A 19,963-nucleotide genomic window follows, 5' to 3' on the forward strand; every position below is an offset into this window, starting at 1 on the left:
CTGAAAATTAAAACAAAAGCATTTAATACAAAGAATTAACTTCTTTGATAATGATACTCTTTTTCAGTGTCCTTCTTTCAGTGTTGCTTCAGGAATATTCTAAATATCAGGTATTTTCCACCCATATTGTCTTTTTTTTGTCTCATAACAAAACACAATTCATTCACTATAGACCTGCATTCTTCAGATTGAAGTATAATTTACTGGTGTCATGCCTCACTTGAATTTACTGCTGCACTGAAATTGTCTTTTCTGCTTTCACGTTGAATACTTAGTGTCCAGACTTATCATTATTCTTTTGACCAACGATGTCATTGGCAGCAATTATTGCTGACTAACAAGCATTTCTTGGTAAGAGAAATTTTGAAGGCAGGCTATGTGTTCCTGAATTTCAGTTGCAAGTCCTGAGAGTTTAAATTTATGACTTTTTAACTTTTTGATGAAGTTTAAAATGTATGTTAAAAAAAAATTAAAATTCTCTGGTGTAAAATATCTGCTTCAGACACCTAACGTATGTGTATTTGGTTTGACATATTGATGTGTGTCTGAGAATTTCTGGTTAATGTCCACAGCTGTCTCACTGTCTTTGCCTGAGACAGACCAGGGCATGCTGGGTGTGTTGGGTTTTGTTGGGGGTGGTGGTAAAAAAAGATTCTGGGTCCAAGGGTCTCAGAATTTTTAAATTGCCATAAGATTATCTTGATGGGCACTTGGCTGAAAACAAGAGGAGGGAGCATGGTTTAAATAAATGAATAAAAAGTCCAAACTATTAATTATTTGCACAAGCACACTAATTTCACTTTCTTACTAAACATGATTAGAATAGAGATGTCAGAAGTTCATTTTGAGATGAAAACCCCATTCAGAATGTCATAATTAATCCTGTGCTATTTCTGAAATAAAGGCATTAGCGTACAATAGTTATTCATAAATCACCACACCTGTAGTCTAGGTTGGTTTTGTTCAGAAATAGTCAGAAGATTATTTGACAGTTTTTGGGTTTGGGTTTTTTGTTGTTTTTTTGTTCTGTGGTTTGTTTGTTTTTTTTTTTTTTTAATAAGCCACTGGGATGGAGATATTAAGTGTTCTGAAAGCAGAAAAAGAAACTGGTTTCCCAGTGGGTGTAGTTTTCTTTATAAAAGCCAGTTCAAATATTTTTTCAGAAGACAAACTAGGAATACAGACCTTGTAGAAATGCTTTTTACAAGTTTGGGTTTTCAGCATAGCAGTTCATTGTGGAAAGGTGTTTAAAATCACACAATGTTATGAGGCTTTAAAAAAGCAAAACAATGAACTTGGAACTAATTTTTTTCATGTGCATGTGTAGATGTACACCCAGGCTTATATATTTACTAGTATGTGGGGGAGGTTAACCTAGTTCTTGATGAATTTCAGTAAGACTTCTCCGTCTCTATGGCTTTTGAGGATGAATTAGCTGATTTTAGTTGAGATGTTCCCAAGTATTTTAACTTTTCTTTTGTTGGACTTTTGCCGCAGGGTCTCTGTGATAAGCTTGAGCATCTGATTATTGAGGATCACTTTAATCTGTAGCTCAAATGAGAGAATGCCTCGTCTGTCACTTGTGGCGGATTAGTGCCATTGAGAGATCTTTCAGCAACTTTCAGCCTTAGGAAGCCCAAGAATGTGGTTGAGGATGTTTTCTCTGAGGAGAAGTGTTTCTTAGTGTCTTTTTTGACATGTTTTTTACGTTTGACTGAGGAGCTGACTACTGAGGCAGAAAAGTCCAGAGTACGTGGGGAGAGTCTGTCCCAGGCAAGGAGGGGAAGCTTATTCACCTGTAACTCTTCTTGGACAGTAATGTCACCTGTAGTCACAAACAACCCTCCTGCTGCTTCTAATGTGATTCCCCAAAGTATTTCAACCAATTTCAGGTGCAAGAGGCTAAGGGGCAGGTAGTATCCAATAACACCAGCACGTGCAGGCACTGAAGTATGTTTTTTTCAGTTTGCTAAGGGGAGAAAGCAGTTCCTTGATTTCAAATGAATGCTGCGTATCCACGCTCCTTTTGCCTTTCCTCTGTCTCTGGTGTCATAGGTTAGAAAGCCTGGAATTAAGAAATACATTAATGTTGACTTTTTAACCTCTTTTCTGGCTTCAGCACCCCACCAGCCTCTGACTGGACTGGGCAGGAGAGGTGGGTAGCTGGTTTGCACACACCTTTGTGGGAGATCCTGGCAGCAGGTTCCGGCAGTTCACGGGTGCCATGAGGTGACTGTGTAAAGGTTCATCTTGGGGAACTCTGTATTTCAGTGCATTCCAGGGTAGAAAAGGCCTTTGTATTTCTTCTATGATTAAAAGCTATTTTTTTCTTTATGAGTGAGTTTAATTGTTTACAGTTGATCATCAGAATCTTCTGCAACACTTGAAATGGGCTTTTACCTGGAAATAATTTGGAGTATACTTTAAGTGCAGTAGTTTTATTTTACACTAGGCTAAGGATAAATATGTTTGTTAGATACTTTATGTTGAAAGGCAGGAAGATGTTATAAAATTCAGTGTATATTTTGTATTCTGTTTACATTCAGCGATATCCCCAAAGCTTCAAGCATTTCCTCAGATTTACAGCTTCATCACATTGCTTTTTTATTATGCCAGTGAGCATTGTAATTGTTTTGCTTTGTTTTGTTTTAAGTAGAGGTATGCATCTGAAAAAGAAAATTCCCTTTGCCAAAATTCCATACATAAGTGAATGGTGAAATGGTGAAATACTCAGCAGCTGGTGCTAGGTCATGCAAGTCCAGATGGAACAAAATTCCTTCACATAATGTCCAGAACATGGTCCTTCATTTTCAGGGAGGTTTGTAGAAAAGATGATGATGATACATGTTAAAACAAAGCACAGTTATTTGAAAAGTAAAAGAAAGCCTACAGAAGCAGACTTAAAATGAAACTCTATCCTCAGAGTGATCCAAGGGAGAATCAAATGTTTGGTGAAAGAGTTAAACTAGAAAGGAAGGTGGATATCTGTGTCAGATGTTTTAAATTCTAAAGTCATTTTGGGATCTTTTACTTCAAGTCTTGTCAATAGAGTTCAAATGTTTTCTATTTTATGTGCATCCAGATAGCTTTGGATTTTATTTAACAAGAAACAAGTGCACAAATATATTTTGAAGAAAAAATACAGTGTGACAATATATTTTAAATCTAATTATTTAAGTGCAGTGTTCTGTAATGCTATATTGCAGACCTTGTCTTCAGTTCTGTATAAACTCTCCAAAAAATGCTTTCAACAGATGACTTGCAAAGAATGTATTATGTCGTAAACTTTCTGAACAAGCTTTTTCCCCTTTCTAGTTTGGTAGTGCCATCAGAGGTAGTGGATTTCTGTTGGAAAGCTGACTGGATTGTTGATACAGAAAACAATGTAAAGTGCAGAGAGAGCAGTCTTCCCGTCTGTAGCTACACAGACCCAACTAGAATATGGGTTCAAGTTTTTGTTATGGACTTGGTTGTGCTCGGGGTGCAAGCCCAGGGGTAAATGACAAAGTTCTAACATGCAATTCAGCAAGTGAGTAATTTCCAATCAACAGATATGGAGGGCAAATAATATAGGTCTGCCATGGTAAGGATACAAATGACTAAAATTCTTCTCTAATGAAATTTGAACACTATATAAATACTGTTCAGTATAGTAATAGTATTTAGTCTTCACTTCCACGGTATCCGGTAAGCCTTCTCCCTACATCCTAATTCCTCCAGTGCTTTAATAGAAATTGTGACTATTTTTACATTGTCTTCAGTTTTCCAACAGACTTTAGGCTGTTCCCCGGGGAAGTGGTCATGACTCCAAGCCTGTCGGTGTTCAAGAAGCATTTGGACAATGCTCTTACATACATGGTTTAACTTTTAGGTTGCCCAGTGTGGAGTCAGGAGTTGGACTCAATCCTCATTGGACCCTTCCAGTTCAGAATATTCCATGATTCTGTGATTTCAGACACCAAAACTATATGCAGTATATCTAAGGTATATGCTGATTTATGCAAATGATCTATTTTAATAGGCAAGGCAAGGAGTAGGAGTACAGCTATGGCTCTAGGTAGGAAAGAAGGAACAAATTGATGAATCAAGCAAAGACGATGTTTTTGGCTTATAAAAATTAGAAGAAACAAATGTCACTTTTAAACATTCGTTAATCACATCTAGACTTTAGAGAGAAGCTTGTGGTGACAACATATGAAATTTTAAAAGGTAACAAACCCAGCTATACTGTTTTAAAACACTGCATAATTTTTAAGTCTGTCTGGTTTCTTGTTTAGTCTGAAAGCATTTGTAGGAATAATTATGAGAGTTCTTTGCTTCATTGGGCACCTGCAGTTTCAAACAATGCTTAAAATGTCATTTCAGCACCTTGAATATAAGACCTCTGTTACATATTCTTCAGCGCAACTTCTGGATATTTGCACCGGATTTCAGAAGGTAGTCAGTTGTAATGTAGAGTCGATTTGAAGCACTTGCCACCATTAGAGGCTTATTTCTATAAACAGTGAGTTGGACGATCTGATTCTTTCTAATTTTTAGTGTCTTTGATAGAAGCTATGTTCTGGTTCCAAGAATTCTGGCAAATAAGTGAAACAATATGGGAGCATGTTAATTTTTAAACTTCTGGGGTTTTTTTCTTGTTTACTGAAGGAGCACATGACCTTTGAATTATATTCACAGTGGTGCTTTTGTCTGTTTTGGTATAGCATCTGGTTTGGTAAGGAAACATTTTCGTGTTCTTAGTGGCCAGACTGTGCTGGTAATCATACTGGATAGTAGCTTGTATTTATACTAATTTGGAAAGTTCTTCTCAATGCTGTTTGCATTTCAAATATTACACTAATATTTATTACCTTATTTTAAGGAAACTGACAATCATTCATTGTTTATTTTCTTGGAGGAGCATGTTGTCTTTATCCTCAGTCTCTATATTTATAAATTCCTTCCAGTTTATTTGAAAAGACAGATTCTCTATCTAGCCAGTGGGTGTACTGTACTTCAGCTGTCTTCCTTAACAATCAGTAATTGTTGTTTTCTAGTAGAACAGTTAAATCTAGAAAGCATGCGTTATACACAAGATCATTTTGAAATCAGGAAGAATTCTCACTGACATGAGTAGGGTTTAGACATGCATAAAGATCGAGATTGCTATTGAGAGCAGCCTGCCCAGACCAACAGTCACTTCTGATAGTTAAAAATTTAGCTGTTGGTTTTCCATCTGCATTTCTCAGTTTACAGGGGAGATGTTGGTATAAATTTTATGCAGTAGACCTGCTAATAATGGCTTAGTACAATAAAAATAATTATTTTTTAATTTATTTTATTTTAAAATAAATACAAAAAGAATATTCAAAATGAACCTACCAATACCTCAGAGTTCAAAATTGGTAGATGCTGTGTGTATCGTGTAAAAACCAGCTATGCATAAGCCACACATCCCAAGCTCACGTATTTGTCATTTGGGTGCAGAATACATTGTTTGTGGATTATTTGGATATACCGGCTCTTCTGTGCCTTTAGTAGGGTGGTGTTTGGTGTGTGCAGAATGGTTGTCCAGGAATTCCAGACACTCAAAAATCTGATAGATTGCTACTTACAGGTGTGAGATGAGAAATTACCCGTAAAGCTAAAGGGCAGTGGCACCAGCAAGGATCTCCTGTCAGAACTGGTAGACTTGGCAGATCTGAAAGAGTGTTAAGATTGTAAACTCAAGCATTTGGAGCTTAAGAAGTGCCAGAACTAGGACTGCATAAGCAACCTTAATTTGACCTACCTTGTATGGATGATTCAGTTTTAATGGTATACCATGGAAAGGTGTTATTTATTAACAGAATCTTACTGCATTCTTTGCATTTTGGCTCATACTCATTGAACAAATAGCTATTCAGAGTTTTGGGGGTTATCTTATTTGAGCTACGGATTCCAGGCTTCATCTGCCACACACCACCTAAACTCTGCAATACATACAGAACTCTAATGATTTTATTGTCAAACTTTTTAATGATGCTTTTGTTATAATGTCTGTATATATTGACCATATTACATTATCTTTATAGCAGTCCTGCAAGATTAGTAGTGGTATCTTCTTATTTTTAACTGACATGGGATGAAAAACAAAGGGAGATTAGGCCAGTATTATCAAAATCATGGACTAATACTGGATGCTTAGCGTGGAATGACTAGGATGTCTTTTCTCAGAGTACTTTTTGATGTTCAGAACAGTTATTCTCAGATGCAGGAGGGAGTGTTTAGCACTTCTAAGCATACAGGCTCAGAAGTGTTAAGCTGACTATCTAGAATACGAAGAATGTAACATGAGAAAACTTTGGTTTTGAAGATTTTCCCAGGATCATAAAATAAACTGTGTATCAGAGGCAGAGTTTTAACTGCTGTTCACCTAAGACTACCCAGGTTTTATTGTAGAGGTTCTAAAGATGAATCTGTAGTAAATGTTTGTTTACAACTTACTTTTCATGCTCTTTCAGTTTTTAGCAGCTGTCCAGGGGAAAGAAGCAATTGCTGGAAACATGAGATTTTGACCTATTTCTCTGGTTCCTTTGGTATCTGCATTGTTTAACAATTCTAGAAATGTTGTGGGGTTTGGGGTTTTTTTATTCCTAATACATACAGGGGCTATTACCTTTGCCCCGTGTAAATTCTAAGTTTATAATTTTGCTAATAATAATGTACTTGTGAATTTTTCATGTATGCGACTTCAGCCTTAAGTAAAAGAAACAGTGAATACAAAATTCCATAAAGGCCATTTCAAGAATCTTCAGCAAACTGATTTCTGAATTTCAGCATGCTCTTCCATTACTGGGAACAAGTTATTAACTGATGTTGTACTCCAGTCATTTAAAAAAGAAGAAAAAACATACACTTTTCCCTTTGCTTTTGAGCTATAGTTCTCTTTTTGTTCATGCCATTTGTGCATGTCTGTTCTGAGGCTGGAATTGATGTCTTCAGTTCTGGTGGCTTGCACTGCCACGGTGCTGGTCAGCTTGAAGGAACAAATACTGAAAGGACTTAGGTTTATTTGATGTGTGTTTTAAGTATTGCATGTATTTAGTCTGCTCATGGCTGCAAGAGCTTGGAACCATGTAGTATTCTAAGTACATATGAAGTATTTGGAGAACTGCAACCTCTTTGAGTCTGAGAAACAAGTGATTTTCTTTGTCCCTGAGACTTATGAAGTCACGAAACTTGAACATATTTTTCACAGGGCTGGCAAAACTTATATCCCTGCTATGGTGTGAACTCTTACAAAATTTCAAATGCTCACAGTAAAGTTTTTAGAGATAATCAATAAATGGATGAAAAATATTGGTCTATAAATAGTCTTTTGTAGGAGTAAGTATTGAATAATTTTGCAAGTAGGTGTAAGTGGAATATCTATGTTTGATTAGATAAATTAATGGAGAAATAAGTGGAGAAATTAAAAATGTAGAGACATTCCAAGACACAACAATTTTAGCTTCAAATTCTAACCAGTTATCCAAATGAAACCTGCATAATGTGTCAATTTATTCCTGTTGCTGCCTGTTAAACCCTGCAAAGATGATCTTGAATACTGAATTCAAAGGAACACATCTTCAGTTTGTAGAGTTTATTATATCTCCTTTGATGTCTGTAGAGCTAGATTTATATATCAGTCTGACCAACTCCAAGACCTATTGGGTTTTCCCCCATTTTCTCCAAATTTTGCAACCCTGCATATGTTCACTGTAAATGAAATTAACTACTTGTTTCAGATAATGTTCTGTTATATTGTTTAAAAATATCTTTCATGTTTCTTAAAACAATTTATATTACTGCTTAACTATGTGTCTCGTTTTTTTGTTTCATTAGTTTTGCCAGCCTGGAGGATGGCAGCTTTCGAAAGAGAGAAAACAGCCAACGTTCTTTGTGGTGGTTTTGACTGATATAGACTCAGAGAGGCACTACTGTTCCTGCTTAACTTTCTATGAAGCAGAGATTAACCTGCAGGTAAAAACTTTACAATAAGTAACAAAAATGCAGAAAAAGGTGTCTAGAAACAATAGATTAATATTATAGAGGACAACTTTAGAAAATATTTTGCTGCTCCTCGTAAGGATGTATTTTTCTGTTGTATAGAAATGCATATATTTTTGCGCAAAGGTAAGCTCGATGTACTTGTTTGTGTTTTTTGGTTTTTTTAATCTGCTTGGGGGGGGGGGGGGAGGGGGAACAACCAAAAACATTTCATAGAATTTCTTTTTCTCCACCACGTGTTTTTTTTTAATGGGACAGCCAAGATGGTGTTCCTTTCATTTACTTCCGTGTTTGACATAGCGTGAATGATTCTCATCTTTGTTCTAGGGAAAAAGTTTATTAACTTCTGCTCCCTCTGCTGGCCAATTCTATCAGGCCAGCACAAGACAAATGTGTACAAGTATGCTGTAATGTATATACATATTTCTGTAAGTGCATTTATTGGCAAGATTTGTGTGGGTGTAAATGGCAGGATTTTACAACTGATAAAATAATTCTTCAGTTTTTAGGTAGGTCAGACTTTGGGTGTCAGCTACTTGGCAATGTTTGTTTTTAAACATGTATTTAATTATTTTTGGGCAACCTCAGTCTTTCAAAAATAGACATTTTGTTTCCCATTTGATGTAAAGTACTTCACAGAATCTCTGCTATGACATAATATTTGGAATCTTTAGAAGCTAGAACCTAGGGAAAACCTAATCCAATCTGTAATTGTGGACTGTCATTGTTATGTTTTTAAATATTTTCTTTCCCACATGAAAATTAAAAAATAAGTAAAACCTTGGCATTAAGTATATTAAATTTAGTTAAGATTAAATAGATGGCTAAGTAAAGTAATTTTTTTGCTCATTTAGTGAAGAACTGTAACATTATTGATTATTTTAAGAAAATGTTTTTAATAATCCAAGTGTTCTCTGTTTATTTAATAATGGACTTGAGATGTTACCCATCTGTAGAATAATTGAAAGATGCGGCATAGTAATAATAATATTGTGCTTTTTCTAGGCACAATTGGAAGCCAGAGAATAATAGTTGTTCTTATTTCAGTAACACTACAGTTTAGACAGATATTTTTGTAGATTATTAAAAGGAGTTAAAAGCAGAAATGTAACCAAAAATTAGATGTATTCTAGTCTTAAATTTCAGTGTAGATCAACTGACATCTTCCTATTAAATATTTTGTCATTATTTAATGTCTGTCATCTTTCCTTTATTTTTTAAGTAGAGTGAAATATTCTATAGTAATTCTTTCCCAGCTGATAAAAATTTACAACAGCTGACTCTTCCTCCACTCTATGTATTTCATAACATACACTAAATTTAGCAAACTTGTTATTTATCCTGTGGTTTCTAGCAGCTGCTTTTGATTCACTATCCACATCTTTCAAGTAATGCTCATCACAAAACATCCAGTATTAACTAAAAGGTTTTTTTCATATATTGCCTAAGTATTAATACAAAAAAACAAACTAAAAAAACCAAAAACTGAGCGCAGCAGGATGTTGGTTCTCATAATGCCATTCCTGGCTGTGCTATAAAGAATGCATATTTTTCAGATGAACTTGCTGTGGTGAAATTTATTCTATGACTGCATTGTTTATAGCCAAACTTCCTGTTTCTTTCTAAAACCCAAAGAGAATAATTGAACGTGCCCTGTTACATGGTCATTAGACAAGAATTCAGCACATGTACAATCTGTAATGAAACATAAGCTTATGAAGCATTGAGCTATGAAAGTAATACTGATTTAACCATTCAGATGCATGCCTCATTAAACAAACAGTCCATGAAACATAGTGTCCAGGACTTGAAATTAAATCTGGACAGTAGTTTTCACAGTTAAATACAGGGTGGGGTTTTTTTGTTTGGTTGGTTTTTTGTTTGTTTTTTGTTTTGTTTTGTTTTTTGGGTTTTTTTAACCGAATGATATAACTCAGTAAGACAGAAGTAAGATTAAATTTCAAAAAAAGAAGGGTTACTTCTTTCCTAGTAGCCTTCACCAGGTAAACCTTGCTGATACACAAGATTGGGTGGAATTCAGCTAGAGCAGATTAGATGTTTGGCTTGGCAGAATCATCTTCACAAAAAACTGGAATTAACCACTTGGAAGTTTCTGTGGTTAAATAAACTGCACAGTGAAAACAAACTCATTTCTCAGCTTGTGAATGCTAGAGGAGAACTATCGAACTTTTTTTGAGCCTCCTGCATAATAATAGAAGAACCTTTTCGACACAATTGATCAAGCTGGGTCTCATAAGGCCACTTCTGTCATTCCGGTCCCCTTTATTCCTGCTTCAGCTGTTTGTAACAGGATAATTTGTAAATAAATGCTATCTGAAAAGTAAGGCAGTTGTACTCACGTGGTATATCTAGGTGGTACATGTGATAACCTAGGGTGCAAGATTAATATAGCAACTGTAAAAGCTATATAGTCTGCAGGAAAAAAGTTTCTCCCTGGTATCTCTGAAAGCCCTGGATTCAGTTTAATCTCTTGGCAGTTGCATGTCATAACAAGTTTTCCAGAGAAAAGCACAGGCTCTAGTGATCAGCTGATGGCCTATTTTCAACTTCCTACCCCTGGATAGAACATAAAATACTATTTTATTTGATGACATCTGTGAATCATACTTTGCATTGTTGCAGTACTGTCATTCTGAACTGACCCAGAATTTACTATCTGCATGGATGCTGGTCAATTTGATTAGCGATCAGCCCTCATAAAGTTGTGATAATATATCAAAAAGATTGATGTTACATTTAGTCTGATTAATACTCCATATCTGTACTCATGAGGAAGGTGAACGAATGATATTCTATTAAATATGGGACTAGAACTTACTTGGTGCTATGAATGCAGGTGATATAGCTTTGTCATGTAAGCCTTCATGAATTGTTCTATTTTACGATGCTAGTCTCACTTAATTGTCCCAGTAACATTTGTTAAAGCTGTATAAGGATATGTTCCTCATCTGAAACTAAAATCAAGCACTTGAAAGTTTGACCTTAACAAAAGCCTAAGTTTGGAACATGACTAGAATGAATTAACAATGGTAAAGCTGGTGTCATTTAAAGACTTCCTTAATATGTTTCAGAGCAGTTCAATATGCAAGATTTCTTTCTCACCTCAAGTTCAAGTTCCTACCAAAAGAAAGTGTAAAGAAATCTGAGATACTGCACTGGTTTCTCCTTCCAGCTTTTTCTCTCCAGCACATGCTTGGTCTGATCCATGTTTCTGTCTGGCTTAAGGTGCCATTTAGATGCTCTGTCGAATAAAGCTGGATGCCATACTGACTTGCATGTATTTACAGGAATTAGGAGGAGGAGAATAAGTCAAAACATCCCTATTTCCTCTTCCCTCACAGTGCCTTGAAGGGTTTTTTATTGTGGTGGGTTTTTTTCTCCTTTTTTTTTTTTCCCATTACTGTATTTTGATCATTGTTGTGGACTTCAAATCTCATTGATTTGAAATCTGCTTGAAATCTCATTGATTTGAAGAAAACCTTGTCTTATCAACCAAAAAAATAGTCTACTTAGATTATTTTTCTGGCGACTGAAGTCGGAAGCTGTTGACTAGCCAAAGGGTATTCAGGAGAATCGTAACTTACATCTACAGAATTCATCCATAAAACTCAGTTACTCTGTGAGCGTAAGTTTATTAGCCATCAAAAAATGCCTGTATGTATGTATGCACACACACACATACATATATGTGTATAGTTCTGTGTTGCGTATACACTGTTTGCAAAAATGAGGTTGTTATTTCTAACAGCAATTTCTGGATGTTACCACTTAGCACACAAAGACTTGATTTAATACTTTTGACTCAGCAGATACTTCTACTGACCTCAGCTGTGCTTCTTACCAATTACGCACTTAGAATTTATACTAACAATGCTTGGAAGAGCACCATAGACAGAATCTTTTTAAAAAATGTTGACTCGCATTGGAACTTAATGGTCAAATTGTATGTTGCTTTGCACTTTGAAAGAACCCAACCCCTCCATCAACAAATTAGAGAATGATTTATGCCAGTAACTGAGCCTGTACAACTGCATTTCTTGCATTACAGAAAATCTGCTCAATGAGATCAGCACAAATCCCCACACATTTGTTTGTAACTATCTTACTACAAGATTGTATCATTCTTGTGTGTTGTCTTAAGCATATGTACGTTAAAACATTGCAATCACAAAGTTGGTAAGATTAAATATATCACTCCTGAAAATGCACATAAGTAATAATTCACAAGTCTCCCATTTCCTGCCATTCAAGCTCTCTTCCTCTCTCTGCCCCCTTGCAAAAAGAGGAAAAAGAAATTGTAAAAACCCAAACCATAAAATGGCAGATTCACAACATTCACAAATATTTCCTGAGTCAAGGGAAAAACTGCCAACAAAATGACTTCATGCTTCATAAAGTTTTAATTTTTATGCTTGGACTGGAGAATTGGTGATCCTACTGTGTTAAAGCATATGCCACTTGATGAGTCACTGACATTTGGGTTTTAGCAGAGGATGAGAACACTCAGTTCAGTTGTACCCTTTTTGAAGTGTGAAATCTGATCTCCCTTTGGATATTATATTAGTATGTTAGTCTTAAGACGAAGTTTAATAACTTTTCGTGAATATCCCAAATGTTAAATTTGTTCTGAAAGTGACCTCTTACTGTCAATGCCCCAAAACACGTTTTGTGGGAAAAAAAAGCCCAGTTTTTAAAATAACGTTTAGTATATTACATCACCATCTTCCTAAATCTGCTGAAAAATGGATGGTATGATAGCGTACAGAGATTTAAGTAATGCCTTATTTCCTTTCTGCTCCTGTGTAAAGAGAAAGTTGCAGCTAATGTTCTGTATGATAAGAAATAGCCTTGTATTTTTAATGTCCTTTTATACATTTAAGGTCCTTTCTAGGCCAGAATTTAAAGTTAAGGTGAGAACAGTTGTACAGAGGAAAGCATATTTCCATCTTCCTCATAACTCTGGCAGTAGTTTCTCCTGTCCTGTTTATCCCCTGGCTCGTGCGTTCACACACACGCACACACATCCCCAGTTTGAATTCATGCTATTGCAGGTGCAAAAGCTTGTTTTGGGTAAAAGTCTCCTTTTCCTCTTTACTCCTGTGCTGTTTCTACACAGTGGCCCCAAGTCTCAGCTCACAGGATAGGGGGATACTATCTTTTAAGCAGAGACTTTTCTTTGTCAGTAGAGATCAGATAATTTATTTGACTTTCAAACAGTAGTAGTACTAATCCATTGAAAGTCTTTTCAATGCATTTCCCGATGTGCAATTTAAAGGAATTAATTGACTGTATTTTAATTAAACAAAACAAAAATCTGTGCTTGTAGGATTTTGCTTTGGTGTACTTCCACATATACTGTTCTATATTATATAAAAACCATTATGACTGAGTTACAATAGGGTATGAATTACCAGCTTTTTTAAGTTAATCTGATTTTTGCTGTTGGTTCTACTTACATTGCTTAGGTCTCTGCAGTCTCCTCACCTCAGGTGTGTACAGCTTGAAAGGGTGGAATCCATGGATCAAGTTTGCTGCCTTTGGGAAAATTCAGAAAGATTTAGTAAACTCTAAGCTCTGAAATTACTATTTGCATATGCATAGTTCTTGCTGAAGACTTGTTACTGTAGTTCTTTAACATTCTTCAGTGCCATGGTTAATGTGTTGAAAGCAGTGACTTAATGCTATTGATTATTGCCCCATGGAATTTCAGCATTTATAGGGCAACTGCGTATGCATTACCTTGGACTTCCCAGATCTTCCGGGGTGTGCATGGTCTACTCCAGAAATATGCTTTGGCCTATGGCTGCATAAGCTGGACTGAAAGGTAGAAAGCGTGGGTACTAGGTTACTTTTGTTCCAAAGGTCTTTCAGTGTGTTTAGATGATAAAGCGTATAAGCATCTTCTGGAGTTTTCAAGTGAGGTACATTAAATGGTAAACGTCTTATTAGATGCTGGTGGTGTAAATTTTGTGTAATGCTGGAAGGTGCAATGCAAACTCCTCATTATCATATATGAGTACTCTGAAGTGTCAGTAGTATTTAGGGAGTGAATGAGCTGACCTGTTACAGAGACTTGAGGTTACTCTATTTGGTAAGTTTACTATCTTTGCATAATTTTCTATCTTTGGTCTTTTTCTTTTTTAGTTGATAAAATTCCTGCTGTGAGTTACTACAGTTTATTATCCTGGTTTGAAATTACTAAATCAAGATAATGGCTTTTATGCTGGTATAATTATTCCAGTATAAGTTTAGCTGCAGTGGTATGATTCTGTGTGTATAGACAAGCCATGAAGTAGATCTTTTCACCTGTGGTTTTAGTTCAGTACAGCAGATTGCAGGCAGGATGCAGATTTGTCTTCTGGAGGCAGTCAGCTAAGTTTATTTTAACTGTTGTACATGTGTTAGAATTTATTGGATGCATGCGTTTGTATAATCCGAAAAGTAAATAAAATGAATTGATGCTGAATGTTTTTTGGCCTTTGATTGTTAATAAACCAGCTAAGAGTGTATTTGGCTGCAAATAAGACCAGCAGAGACTAAGTCACATGGAAAGAAAGGGATCCATCCTACATGAGCAATTGGCACGCAATTACTAAAGCAAACTTCAAGTAATTTTTCTTAAAATAAGAAATCATGCATGGTCTCTAAATCTTCTTTGCTGGGCAGTTAGTTGAAAAGCAATGGGCTTGCTGAACTTGGCACAGTTTCAGTGCAAAATTTTGCATAGGGCAAACTCTTTTTGGCAGTTGTAATGAAGTACTAGAGTGAAAGTTCTGTAATGAGAGATGTTCTTTCTCTCTCTCTAGGACTGGATGAATTAATAAAAGTAGAATTCTAATTTTACTTTCTGTTCACATTTCATTTCCTTTGAGTTTCAATGTGGAATGCCTGCCAGCTTCCACCTTCAGAATGGTAAAGCTACATGTAATGCTTTGAGTTTTCTAACTTTTATATTAGTATGTCAGTTTAAATTGATTTTCCTCACTCTGACATGAAGATAAACCTTATTTTTCTCTGCTCAACATTAATCAGAACTAAATGCACTGACTTCAGTAGCATATGCCCCTGGAGTGGAGATGTATGGTCAGCACGCCTGGATTGTCCTCATGTCTGAAAATGAGTGGCATCTCTAACAAAGGCAATTCACAGAGCTGCCTGCCACAGAGGTAGTTCAAAGACCCAGAAGGACATAGTGATCCAACTGCGGGGCGTCGGAGCCAATGTAAGTGAAGACTGGATGGACAGCTGATGGTCTTTGGAGAGTTGGATAACAGTTCAGAGTTGCTTTATCTAGGAGCCTTCAATGTTGGAGGTTTGATAAATGGCAGATTTGGGCATACATATTCAAGTATTAAGATGGCATGTCCAAGTTCTGAAGATGGGGTTGAAGAGACAGGAGAGGCAGGATAGTTACGGTTTATGTGCGCTATAATTCAGCTGCATATTGATGGAGCAATTGCTAATGTGTTCTCAAGCTGTGTAAGTACCTTAACATCAACTACATTCAGTAGTAGGGAGAAATTTTTTGGACTATATTGGTAGGTCATTTTCATCTTTAAAAATTGACTTCAGTTCCTAATGCAGATTTTGGCTGGATTGTTATTTTTCAGTTAAATGTCAATATTTAGAAGCAGAGCTGACATCTTAAAATAATATGGTGGTTGTGGCAAAATTAGGTTCATAAAAGTTCAAGATGAAACCTTAAAGTTTGACGGCTATATCAGAGCAATGAATGTCTCTGAATAAAAAAAGATAAGGTTAATATGGGTAAAGTTGGCTGCTGTCATTTATTTTCTCGGCTGCCACATCTGTTGCCTTTAACTGAGTTGCAGTTTTTCACTGAAGTGGCACAAAATCTGTCATCTTTTTCTACTAAAAGTTTTAACATAATTTTGTAAGCTGAAATTGTGGCTTACATGAAAATGTCTGTTTACGTACTGATTTTCCACATGCAACATTTTAAACTCATCCGGCGTCAGCCAAATGTGACAGTAGAGGTCTTGTACTTGCAGTAGCTTTTATGAAAGTGGGTGGGTGGGAAGCAGAAAGATATGTTTCGTAGTCCACTGCCACATGAGGAAAAACTTGGTGTGTGAGATCAGCCCTTACAGACATCAGGTAATCCACAAATGTTTTTAAATTAAACATAAATCTACAGGAAATGAAATTAATTCATAGCTACAAAGAGCTATTTGCTTGTTACATGGATGCTTTAATTACTCTTCTTCTCTGCTCCACATACCTGAGGCCAAGTCTGAAACCATGAATGAAATTAAGTCAGTTTATATTTTAGGTTTGTATAAATGTGGGGGTTTTTGTGTCCTTAAAATTTGTTCAGTCAGAGAGAAAAGAAAGAAGGGAATAAAAAATAAGTCTGTAATCACTTAATTGATTCCCCCCCCCCCCCGTATTTAATAAACTGTCTGACTTAGGCTTAACCCTGCATTAGTACTTTTTGTGTGTGTGATCTGGGTATCAAAAGAGAATTAATGTGTTCTTGAAACTATTATCTGCCAGTGAACACTAAATAAGATACATTCAAATATGTTACATTAAATGCTTGGAAGAACGTAAGAGTTATCATTTTGGGTCAGAAAGAAAAGACATCTTGCATAGTATTTTGTCTCTGTGGATGGTTAGGAGTGAATGTCTAGGGAACAGCAGAGGAACATGGCATACATAATATCTCCATGAGTGGTCCCTCCTCTACCTCTACAGTCCAAGGACCAACTAAGCCAAATACGCTTGGTACATGTTTAGTAACGTCTGAATTTCATTAACTTGTCCGGCCTTTTCATGACCCCGTATGCATTTTTATTACTACCATTCTGTAGCAGAAGAGTTTCATAAGTCAAATAACCCTTGCATGAAGAGCTACCACCATTTGTTTGCTTTGAACATGTTTCAGTTAGCATGATGATTATGGTGGTGGTGATTTTTGTCGTTCTTCCTTGAGACTAACTGTGAATGACCAGATTACTTTGGGTTTGGTGTTTTGGAGTTTGGTCTGATTTTCAGGTGCCTAGTTTCTCTGTGAGATTTTTGGTGTCAGCAGTAAAAAGTATATAAAGAGTAAAACTAAGCAATGAGAAAAGGACCTGATGCAAAGGATTTTCGAACAGTTTTGCTATCTGTTTGGTTGAGCTTTTGTCATGTTTCACGCAGTGTTACTACTTCTGTTTTGGCAAGCCAGTACGCAAAATAGCTCCAGTGAAATTTCTGTCTTACGCTCCTTTGATGCTAAGCACAGAAACTAAACACTTAGGCTACTCTTGGCCTTACAAGTTGTCATTTAAAACTCATAATTTTCAACTCTGAATATATATTTGTGATCTAAAGCAAACAAAATGCATTGGGCAGAAAATGTCGCACAACTACTTCATATTCACTGTTGTATCTGCTTAAGTTTTGCTGAGTAGTGCATATAGTACATACTGAAGAAAAAGGAGACTGTGATGAAGTTTTGAAATGGTATCAAGCATATGTTGTTAAGCCAAGCCTGTGCACTCTGTATTGTATGCTTTCATAGATTCGCAGTGTTCATTACATTCCCTTTAACATCTCCCTAGATAGGGTATGGGTACTGAACTGGGAGAGCTATGTGACTGCTCATCACTTGCTCCATCAGAATGTGTGAAGTATTTTTCCACAGTACCCTGTGTGTAGCATATGAAGAAAACATTTACTGTACATTTCAGTTTTAAGAAAGTTTTTGCTCTTGATCTACCAATTTATTTGAAGAAAATATGCCACATTTTATTATTAAAATCATTCTTTGTTTAATACTTGAAGTTTTCTTCTAATACCAACCTTTCAAACTCTTATCTGATTACAGTGTACTTGATAAAATGCTGCAAACTGTGCCCAGTTGTTCTTACACTTTTTATAAATGTAGAGGGAGTTTTAAAGCAAAAGGACACCAATTTAAAGGAAAGCAATACCTTACTTAATAACTCATGTATCAAGCCCACAAGTATTTGATTTTAACAGCATCTTTTTCTAGACTGTGGATCTGGGACATCAACATCATGCCCGATCTGTTGGTAGGTAATTGCAGTTGTCAGTTACCTTCCTTTATTAAAAAATGCTTGAATAATTAGTCTGAATATGTCTAGCTTGGGCTTAATGCCATATACAGCCCTTGGCTAAACTGAGGAACAAATTGTTCTCAGAAAACAAGCAAACAAATAAATAGCAGAATGATGATGAACAGTGCTGATCACAGTTAATTTCTCTAAACTGTTGGTTATCAGCCAGGGGATTAATGCTGGGTTTTGGTGTGGTTTTTTTGTTGTTTGTTTTTTTTTTTTTTTAATTTGGTCATGTTGAACTTATGTTTGTGAGATTTTTTTTCAAATGCTTGCACAAATGCATTTATTAATTCAGCTACTTTTATTGACCAAGTTCATAAACTATAAAGTGATGCTGTTAGTTCAATTAGTTGGTTATTGAACATTCCAGTTTACCCCATCACTTTAGGTCACAAGTATGATAAATGGATACTTCTCATTATAGAAGAGGAAAGGCACACAGTTGAAATACATGCACTCATGCTCTCTAGCTCTGTATTCTCATTTACGTAAGAACCTATGAAACTCATTACTAAGTTATGTCAGGAGTTGTATATATATATTTTTAGTGTAGATGTGGGTGTGTACATTCATTAAAATACATGAAAAAAAATTGAGTTTAAGAATATATTGGTCTGCTTTAAATGTACAGGACACACAATTTTTTTGGCCAGCCTCTTAAGAGGCCACTTTACAGCTATAGCAAACAAGTTGAGCAAAATTAAATTGCATCATATGTCCTTCAAAAGAAGTTTCACCATTTTCTGAGTTTGTTTATTATATATAATTTATGCAGGGGAAGGGGGGGGGAGACAAGTAAACAAATCAAACACCCTGCTGTAAAAGCAGATAAGATTTTTCTGTTTAAACTTATGATACACCCTCAACCATGTTCTACTTAAACAATAAATAAATGCTTGTTTAATTGTATTTTACAATTTTAAGAATGTAATTCTGTATCTCGTTTTAAAATTGATTATCTTGATTTTTCCTATACTTTTTTTGATCTCATGGGACATAAGTATTAACATTCATTACTGTGATGTTGTATCTATGTTTTTGTGACAGTTTGGAATCTGACGATTTAAAATTTGTTTAAGAAATATCTAAATTTAACAGTTTGGCAATGCTGTTTCTCCAAGAGATGCAGTGGGGGCTAGAAGAAAAAAGGTAGTCTTTAAAAAAACAAGACGACTCCTGTGTACCTTCCGTGTTTCAGATGCCCAGACTGTCATAATCAAATGTATGTGAACAAGGAACCCTCGCAATGAAGATTTCTGCAAAGACAGTTTTTGTTAGCTAGGTGATTTTGTGGGTAAGAAGTTCTGTAATGACCATATTAATTGTAGTATTATCTGGTAGATTTTGTAGACAAACTGCTCTATGGACTTGAGTCAGCCATAGTTTACAGCTCTCTGCACTATATTCTCCTTATAACTTTAGAAACCAAGTCAAGATGTATAAGAAAAGAGGATTCTGGGTTGGGCAGGCAGGGAATGGGACCCTGATGGGCTTCAGTCAAACACAGATATAATTACAGGGGACCAAATATTTTAAGCATGGTGAAATCATGTATGATCACAGGTCATCATACAGTTCCTTTCATTAATACAGTTAGATCAGTCTCTGTTACCTATTCCTTAGCCTACTGAAGAGTTTTTCAGAACTCTATTAATCTGATGCTAAAAAAACATTCATTCATTTCTAATCTAAAGGCACAGATATTTCTGAACTAGATTTTAAATGTGTATCACCTTTTAAACTAAATGGATCTTTAAGCATCTGGAACACTGGTTTGCTATATAGTGATACATTTTTCTCATCTCAGCTGTTTTCAAAGCCTGCCTGTATGTAGAAAT

The 19,963-nt window shown here is 35.7% G+C and overlaps 1 protein-coding gene across 5 annotated transcripts in view; it reads left to right on the plus strand.

Moving 5' to 3' along the window:
* SBF2 (SET binding factor 2) overlaps positions 1-19,963 on the plus strand; it is a 297,874-nt gene that overhangs the window by 116,058 nt on the left and 161,853 nt on the right. For all 5 annotated transcript variants that reach the window (XM_076344004.1, XM_076344006.1, XM_076344007.1 and 2 more), the window contains exon 3: positions 7,849-7,986. In XM_076344004.1, coding sequence (XP_076200119.1) covers positions 7,849-7,986 — 138 coding nt within the window. The remainder of the gene's footprint in view (positions 1-7,848; positions 7,987-19,963) is intronic.

The sequence above is a fragment of the Aptenodytes patagonicus genome, chromosome 7, assembly GCF_965638725.1.
Source record: "Aptenodytes patagonicus chromosome 7, bAptPat1.pri.cur, whole genome shotgun sequence".
In the NCBI taxonomy this organism is placed as follows: Eukaryota; Metazoa; Chordata; class Aves; order Sphenisciformes; family Spheniscidae; genus Aptenodytes; species Aptenodytes patagonicus.